Here is an 8935-nt window from a genome sequence, read left to right on the forward strand (position 1 = left end):
TTAAGAGTTACCTTATTTTTTTCAAAGAGGAGTTATCTCACAGATATGTCCCTTGAACAGAATAATGATAGTATGTTTTCACCACATGGTCTGTGAACTATCTAGACTTAGGCTCTTGGACACTTCAGCAATACCCAGTTAGCATTCTATTGCATGGAGAGGGCCTTAAATCCAATCAAAACGTGGTTGGTTACTCCCATGGCACTTTTTTCCCACTACCTTATCAGTGTATTTCTACAATGCTGTTATAGCCTGTATCGTCTGTAGCTGCATGAGGCCGAGAATTCTCTTTCTCCTCCAGTAGTGTACAGAACACCTTCCAGCACTGTGAATGCAGTCGGTAGCACTGAAGCCTCCAGTGTGGCACCAGCTCGGCTTCTCCGTATCCAATGACAGAGAGAATTAACACAGAAACCCACACCTGGACAATGTGCAGAGTACGAGAGGGCACACTCAGTCCTAAATGGGATCCCTTCATCAAACCCCTCTCTTCCAGGCTCAGGGATCCACGTGGAAGAGAAGATGAAGAGAGTGTAAGAGCCAGAAGTGATGGATGACACCAAAGGAACGGTGTCTTCCAGGCAGGACAGGACGGATACACATGTGAGCTCACAGAGACTGTAGTGGCACACACAAGTCCTGCGCACACAAGACCTGCACACACAAGACATGCACAGATTCAGGCCAGATGGGGTCCCAGCACTCAGAGGGAGAACACAAGTTCCCACCCCTAAACAAGCAGCTATTTGCAATTGATGCCTGCTGACAAAGGGAAAATCAGTTCTCTCCAATGGAGAGCCGCCCATACTCTAGGGCAGGGCCCATGCCCAGGAGTAGCTGACCGGCACAAAAAAAAAAAAAAAAAAAAAATCCATCTTAATTTCTGCACATATGGGCCTTTTGTTTCTTTTTTGTTTTGGTAAAAGAAAATTTTTGTCCTATTGGTTTTTGTTTTGGTTTTTATTGGCGGTGGTGTGTGTGTGTGTGTGTGTGTGTGTGTGTGTGTGTGTGTATGTGTGTTGAGAATGAGATAGAAAGAAAGACCAAAAGTGAACAAGTAGGGAGGTGGAGGTGATCTGGGAGGAATTAGAGAGAAAAACACGATCAAAATATATTGTACCAAAAAAAAAAAAAGTAATAATTAGAAAAAAGAAAAAAAGAAAAAGGAAGCTCATGTGACTTCCAGTGGTTAGGGAGTTTTCTCAGCAGACAAACCACAGATCAGGATTCAAAGCCAGTGGAGACCATTCCAGAGCAGGCCCAGCACACTGTTAAGAGGGCTGGAGCCACTGCGTCTAGAGATGGGAGAGTCCATACACAGCTCAGGCAGGGGAGCAGGCTCTTGCAGGTGAACAGAAACGGTCGGACAGACATGAGGATAAACAAGGGACAGTATGAACCCAGGTCCCTGGAGGAAGCCTCCCAGCACATTCTGGGATGCATAACAGAAGAATATCCTGCTATCCCCAGTTTTGTACATGAACTGACTGAGGTTGGGGACATGTGTTCAAGGTCACGGTGCGTATCAGTCCTGATTTAAAGCTTGGGGAAAGTAAACAGCTCAGGTTAAATCCTGGGGCCTATGCTCCAGCTTCAAGGACCTGATGCCCTTGCACATTAAACTTCAAGTTTGGCCGTGAATTTAAAGCTGTAGGGGGACGGGGGGCTGAGACATCAAAACATGAAAGATGTAAAGAAATCTCAAATCATGTTACTACCCATTCACACATACATACTGCGCACACAGTAAAAATACCAGTGGTCAGAGCAGAAGGAGCAAGGGGAAGGGAAAAAGAGTGTAGGGGGCTCTTAGATGACAGACAGCCCTGCCGTGCTGTGACGTACTCTTACTATACACTTGTCCCAGCCCATGGAGTGTGCAACACTAGGAGTGAGCCCTGTGGCGAAGGGTGGGGGGAGCTCTGGGCAATCATGGTGTGTGGGGTATCAGCTGTGATAGTAGACTTCTGGTGAGGAACTGGGGAGGCTGTGCGTGCTGAGAGGAGGGCAGGCTTATACAGAAAAATGTCTGTACCTTGCTCTCAGTCTCGTGAGAGAAGACACTATCTGTCATGGCAAAGCCTGGTGGCAGTTGTGGGAATCTAGTTGTGGATGGATAAGGACCTAGGACAGAAGGAGGATGGAGAACAGAAAGGTCATCCCAGTGCAAAGGATCCAGAAGATGACGAAGAGCTGCTCCTCTGCCTTGATGAGTCAGAGGGAAACTGGCTGTGAGCATCAAATGATGCTTCTCTTTTCTTTTAACATAAGCAGGATTGCAGTCTAGGACTGGGGGGGACACTGTAATCCTGGCTACCTCAGATGCTGAGGCAGGAGGATCACAGATTGAAAGCCAGCTTGACCAACTTAATGAGAACCCAGCTCAAAATAAAAAGTAGAAAGAGGGCTAGGTGTGGAGCTCAGGGGTAGAATGCTTGTCTAGTCTTTTCAAGGCCTTGTGTGCAATCCCCAGGATGGCAAACCAACCAAAGACTGCATGTCCAGGGCCAGCTCAGAATTTAATCCTGCCCCATAAAAGGGCTTCAGTGAGAAAAATTCCAAGTTGTAGCGGGTCAATGCTCATTTTACATCCATTATGTTTTATTCCTGACAGGGTGTGCTAGCCCCATTTCACAAGTTGAGAAACTGAGGCCTAGAGCCACCAAAGTACTGTTTAGGCGCAGTCTTCTCTCCCTGTGTCATCATTGGTTTAAGGTGCCGGAGAAAGAACCCTGAGCACACCTAGAGATCAGTCTATCTTCAGGTAGCAGTAAGAGTCAGGTTGTGTGGACATGTCGTCCCAACCACTTCAGTCATTGCAGGGCCCTGTAAGTGGAGTGGCAAGGCAGTGAGTTCTTAAGAGACCATGAACTCTTTAGAACGGTAAAGCAGTGCCTAGGTTGGATGGATTTTTGTGAGGAGGAGATATAATAGTGCCAACTAATAGACGGCTCAGCAAAGGACATGTGACCAGGAGGACGCTCTATAAATGCTGCTGCTAGGGAAGGAAGGCAGCTGTTAACAGTGCAATGCTCTTGTCATGACCTCATTGCCAAGCCCAAGGCCCCATCTGCGGGCCGCTTCTGGCTCGAGCCAGTGCTCCATCTAAACAGAGGGAAGGAAAAGGGTGACTCATTGCCTAGCGTAGAGGAGTTCCTGACTGACCTGCACCAGTTGGAGAGAGGAGGCCCCAAGGCCAGGGGGAAACATGAGCTCCAGGGGCCCAACGGCTAGGCTGGGTTTCTTAGCCATGTTCACCCACCAGCATCGGCCAGAGAGGCCAGAGAAAGTGGGGCTCAGGCCTCTGGGGAACAACCCCAACATGTGCCCAGATGTTACCCTGCCCCTAGTGTCACTGCAGGCCAAAGGTGAGCAACCGCACCTGCTCCACATAGCTGCAACTCTGCCTTGGGCAGCTGTCCCTGGCTTCAGGCAGTGGAGGCAGCATTACCCCAAACCTATCAAAGAACACTAGGACTTCAAGTCATTTCTCCAGTGCTCCCTGTGCCCAGGGCCCCTCTGTGTGCTCAGCTCCTGCTTAATAGTGATGAGGAGACAGAGATCCATGGGCCAAGTAGGTCAAGGTCCCAGCCATGGTGCTATATGAGAATCAGCAGTAAGTGATTCTCCATGGGAAGGGGTTGAGCATGGGGTGCAGAGGAGGCCTCCGAGTGAGTGTAGGTTGTTGGCCTGGGCGCAATTCAGACCCGCAGGAAAATGGCAACGCACCCCGCCTCACCCCATTCCCATCTAAATGGGGCTCTGAAGCAAGGCAAAGCCTTACTGGGGGTCCAAGTGTGAATGTTGACAATGAGTGCAGAAAATGACCACCATAAGTTGTCTTCCCTTAGATACTACCGTCTGAAGACTGTTCGCCAAGGGAGACGGCTCCTACCAAAGGTAGCTGTACCTGACCCCTTGACACAGCAGCAGATCATAAATCCCACCTCCTCATTTATCTGCATGCAAAACCCCACCTCATTGTACACCTGTATATAATACACTCTGAGCATCCAAGGGTTTCTCCATCAGAGAGCCCTATCCACCCAGTCCCAGTTTTTTCTGTGTCTCCATGTGTCTGTCTTTTTCTCATTCCCTCCCTGCCCTAGTCAGGTGAAGTCCCTAGAGCCACTGAACATCAAACGCACATGAACAGCAAGGATAACAAAGTGTATTGTTGACCAAACTCGTAGGATACAAATGGCATGAATAGCTAGGGTAAGGCCAGCCAGGCATTTCCATACAATGCTGATGAGTGTGTAAATGAATACAATCTCTCTAGAAGACGATTTCCTTATGTGTTTACCAAATTGCCTGTGTGGTTCCTTTGACAGAGCAATTTTACTTCTAGGAATTTAGATGAAGGAAAAGAACACATGTACCCACATATATTTGTTTCAGCTTTGCTTACAATAGAATAAACGCAAGCAAATGGGCGTCAGCAGAGGACTGATTGATACATGTTGGTTCAACATCCCATGAAATACTATACAGCCATTAAGATATTAGGTACAATATTTATTGATGAGGAAAGATGTTCACAGCATATTGTGAGGAGGAGAGAAAAAAAGGCAAGTTACAAAACAGTGTGCTTGCAAGTTACAAATTAGTATAACAGAATAACTTCATTTATTATTTTCTTCCCCACCCCCCCCCCAAATAACTGGTCTACATGAATAGGAAATAAAAACATCTAGAGATACATATGACTTTACAGCGGCTATCTCCGGATAATATTACATATTTTTGGACTGGTGAGAAGGCTCAGCAGGCAAAGGCTGACGACCTGAGTTCAATCTCCACGTCCCATTTTGTGGAAGAGAACAAACTTCTGCACCTTGTCCCCTGACCTCAGTGCACATGCCAGAGCACACACATGCAAACACACATACAAAATCAGCTAGTTTCAACAAATTTAAAATATTAAATATGACTCCCTTTCCACGATGCTCGGCAGTGTTTTCTAACACTGTTAAAATTATTTCTAAGTAAGGGTTGGACTAGGTGATTTCTAATATCCTTGTCATCTCTGATACTATGACTGTTCCTCCAGGCTCTCCAGTGATTTCAAATAACTCCTTTCTTTACTGGGCTTTCCGGGTAGCCTTTGGAGTAGAGGCTTTTGCCTAGCAGCTGTAGCCTTCAATATTGTCCTCTCCCATGTCCAGCTGTCTTCCCTGTCAGCCCAAGAGCTTGTTTGGCAAGGCTCAGCTGTACCCCTATTTGTGATCCATGCACCTCGTCGAGAGCTGGCCAAAGGGACATTGCTCAGCATGCTGACAGGTGCCATGTGGGCACAGGGAGATAAAAGACTCAAACACAGAAACTGCTTGGCTTTATAACTGTGGAAGAAGATGGGATCCAGACAGTCAGGCAGGAAGGTCCACTAAGGGAGAAAGCCATGCAGGAATGTGGGCAAAGGCATACCAAGCAAGGGGTACAGCCCGAACAAACATGAAAACAGCACAAAGTTCTTCGGAACCTATTCTTCAAAACATTTCCAAGACGCTTCCACAAGCCTGGATCTGATAAAAAAATGTCTACTTTATCTCCCAAACAGTTCTTTTTAATCTAAGCCCGGGTTAGCCACCAAAGACAAGAAATCTTTTGGGGACAAAGACAATCCACTTTCCCCAACCCTCCGGAGGGGAGAGCTGGGGGAGGGGAGGGTCTGGGAAGGGCTGTGGGGAAACAGAAGCAGGACAGCCAGACAGCTCACATGCAAACACGGCTCACCCCACCAGCAGGCCTCTGGCTTCTCCGGCGGCAGCACCACCGGCCCCATTGGACAGATGGAGGAACCCGGCTGCAGAGTTAAAATGGCTTGCTCCAGGATCACCCAGCCAGAGAGCGGGGAAGGCGACTCCACTCAGGCCTTCTGACTCCAAGTCCAGTGCTATTTCGAGGTAACACACAGGACCTGGAGTCAGGAGCCCTGGGTGGCTCTGTCACCCCCTGGCTGAGTGGTCGTGGACAAGCAGCTCACTCCTCACAGCCTAGTCCCCAACTGTAAAATGAGGCGGCGGGCTGCCCCGCCCATTCCCGCTCAGCTCTGAGCCTTCTAGGGGCGGCTGCAAAGCTCCTGGTATCAATTACATTTCCCAAGTTGGCCCGGCAAAGATCACCCTGAGATCTTCGGCCTATCACGTGATTAAGTTAAAAGGGGTGTGGGGGGGGGAAGCAAACGTCCCAAATTAACTTTCACTGCACTGCTTCTGCTGACAACTGGTTACCCAATTTTCTTAGGTGAAGCAAGGAAACTACCTACTGAGTAGGATAGGCTGGTGGCTTAAAGGACAAACAATTAATTAATTATCGGTGAGCCAAACACCACAGCTAGAGTTAAAGACAAGGGTCCTGTCCAGAGCAAACAACCTTGGTATGGGTGAAGGAGTCTTCTCACTGGCTATTTGGGGCCTGTTCTACTCGGCTCTTAAGTGTACTGATACGGACGCGACTCCAGATAATCTTGATCTGGGGTGCAATTCTTCTTTAGGATCCCTGTATCTCTACAACCGCCAGTTCTGGTTTCACGCTGTCCACTCCTGGGGTGCTGAGGCTAAGGCCCGCCTTGGGCAGACACAAACACGGGGCGTGTGACCGTGCCGGGCGACGCTGCCGGGAGCTCCACTGCAGTTTCGTCAGAGGTAAAGGTACGCGCCTGGCGCGCGCGGCGTGTGCACACGCTCAGGGGACACACACACACACACACACACACACACACACCGCTCATTAACACCCCCTCCCGACCTGAAGAAGCACGATCACTCGCCACCATCCCCTTGGGCCTCTGCTATGAACCCACCCGAGCGCGCCAGCCACACACCACGCGGCCACGCGGCTCCCGGACGCCACGGCGTTTGCAGAGAGCTATGGCCCGCCGTCTCCCGCGCGTGGCGGGCTTCCTCTCGGCGACACCCCGCCACGACGCCTGTCCTAGTCGCCAGCCTGAAGTCGCCACCGGGAGTCTTCCCGGAGCAGAACGTCTCAGCCGCTGCGTCCCCCTCCAAGTCGCGTCTCACGGCAAGGAGTCAGCTTGCAAGCCTCTCCCCGCCCACCCGGTCCCATGACAGCTGCTACCGCCCAAAGACTGGTAGATTCTAACCAGAAGCAAAGTTTCCCTCTCTCCTCCCACCTCCCGCCCCCCCCCCCTCCGCTTTCCCCTCCCTCCTAGTGTTATGCAAAACGGACCGGCACAAATGCTTCCACACCAGGTACTCAGCCTGTCCCCGAGTCCCGAGGGTTTCCGCCTTGCAGCCCCTCTCCGTACCCAGGCGTGTCCCCGCATCCGGGGTCTCCTCCCAGGCTCCGTCGCATTCCCAGCCTCTCGGGGACACACAGCTAGGAGCCGGGAGCAAAATCCCTAACTCGGGAGCCAAACTTTAGGTTTGCAACAGGCATGGGCCGGGGGAAACGGAGAAAGAGGTGGGGACCCCCACACCGCGTGCACACATTTTCCCCGCAACTGCTTGTCCCAGCAGCAAACCTCATTTTAGTCTCCAAGCCCGCAGCTTCCTCGCCCTCCCTCCCAAACACCAGGACACACACTCCTGTCATGCGCTTGTAGCCGGTGAGGCTCCCAGTCTCAGCCAGAGCCCGGGACGCCGCCTCACCTTCCCTTCCCCCTGCATCGTGGAGCGCGCGCCGGGGCCGCGCGCCGCAGGGGGACCCAGGCACCCCCGAGATAGTCCTTCCGCCCGGATCCTGCCTTGCTCTTTCCTAGCGGGTCTCTTCCAGATAGTAGGAGCTGAAAGACGCAATCTCCGCCCGCATGTCCACGTGCCCCAGCGACCCCTATTCCCCTAGCCAGCAATTGACAGGAAACTCAGCACTGCCGGGGCAGGTGGGGGGCTACGGGGTACCCGATGCTGGAGAACGAGGGGACTCTAGGGCTATCGATCACCTCCCTTAGCCCCGCCACAAGTGCACGTGAAAGTACGGCAGCAAGTGCCGGGCGCCGAGGACGCGCCTACAACACCCAGAGCCAGCCTTTAGGGATCCCCCGACCCTGGTTGGATTCTACCTGACGGAGGAATCGTAGTACCCCTCAACTTTGCCGGTGGGGGACAGTAGACTCTAGGTGGCCCTGGCTGTGTCCCCCAATGCTACAGCATGCTCCGGCGACCTGCAGCTCGCTACGCCAGTAACGGAGCGCAGCGCAAGGCACGTGGAAGGGGGGGCTCTGCAGCTTGAACCCCCCGATCGCCCCGGTGCGCCCACCGCTGCGCTCCTTCCTCTGCAGCTCCAGCTGCAGCCCCGCGGCTCTGCACCCTAGTCTCTGGCCTGCGTTCCCAGCTGGCAGTACCTGCGTGTCAGAGAGATAGTTGAGGAAGAAGGACGAGAGCTCTTCATCCAGCAGCCCGCCGCAGTCGTTCCCCGCCATCTTCCAGCCCCGGCTGCAGCGTGCGGCGGAGTCAGCGCTGAGCCCGCCCGGGGGAGGGAGCGAGCGAGCGAGCGAGCGAGGAGGAGGGAGGAGGCAGCCTGGCGGGCGGGTGGAGGGCGGAGCTCGGGCCCCCGGCTGCGGCAGGCGGGCTGGCTGCGGGGGCGGGGCCGCGCGAGCCTGGGGTCGCACCCCCGCTTTTCCTGCTCAGAGTCTGGCGCGGCGACCAGGTCTCGCAGCCCCCCGCAGGGAAAAAAAAAAGAAATCTCTGGCAGCCAGGTGGCGGTGCCCAGGCCAGCAGCCGGATGCCTGCGCAGCAATGCGGGCACCCCCTCCTTACTGCTAGAGCGAATCACGTTGCGTTAGCGCTGGGCGGGCCCTTGCCAAACAACCTGCTTCTACATAGCTGGGGAAACTGAGGCTCCAGGAGGCTCAGAACCGCATTTGAAGCCGCAGTGCTCTGCAACAGCAAAAGAGAAAGCTTCGGAGGCCTAAGTTCTCTCTGTACAGCAAGGCAAGGGTGGGAAGGAGACACGCACAGGTCAAAGGCGGAGA

General features: G+C 52.7%; 1 protein-coding gene across 1 annotated transcript in view; it reads right to left on the reverse strand.

Annotated features, from left to right (window-relative positions):
• The window catches only part of PPARGC1B (PPARG coactivator 1 beta), a 101507-nt gene extending 93113 nt beyond the window's left edge, over nt 1-8394 (reverse strand). Inside the window, exon 1 of the mRNA XM_080920184.1 lies at nt 8306-8394. Within this exon, the coding sequence (XP_080776310.1) occupies nt 8306-8383 (78 nt within the window). The 5' untranslated portion in view covers nt 8384-8394. The remainder of the gene's footprint in view (nt 1-8305) is intronic.
• Nucleotides 8395-8935: the final 541 nt, after the last annotated feature.

Source organism: Micromys minutus (genome assembly GCF_963924665.1).
Source record: "Micromys minutus genome assembly, chromosome: 8".
NCBI classification, from domain to species: Eukaryota; Metazoa; Chordata; class Mammalia; order Rodentia; family Muridae; genus Micromys; species Micromys minutus.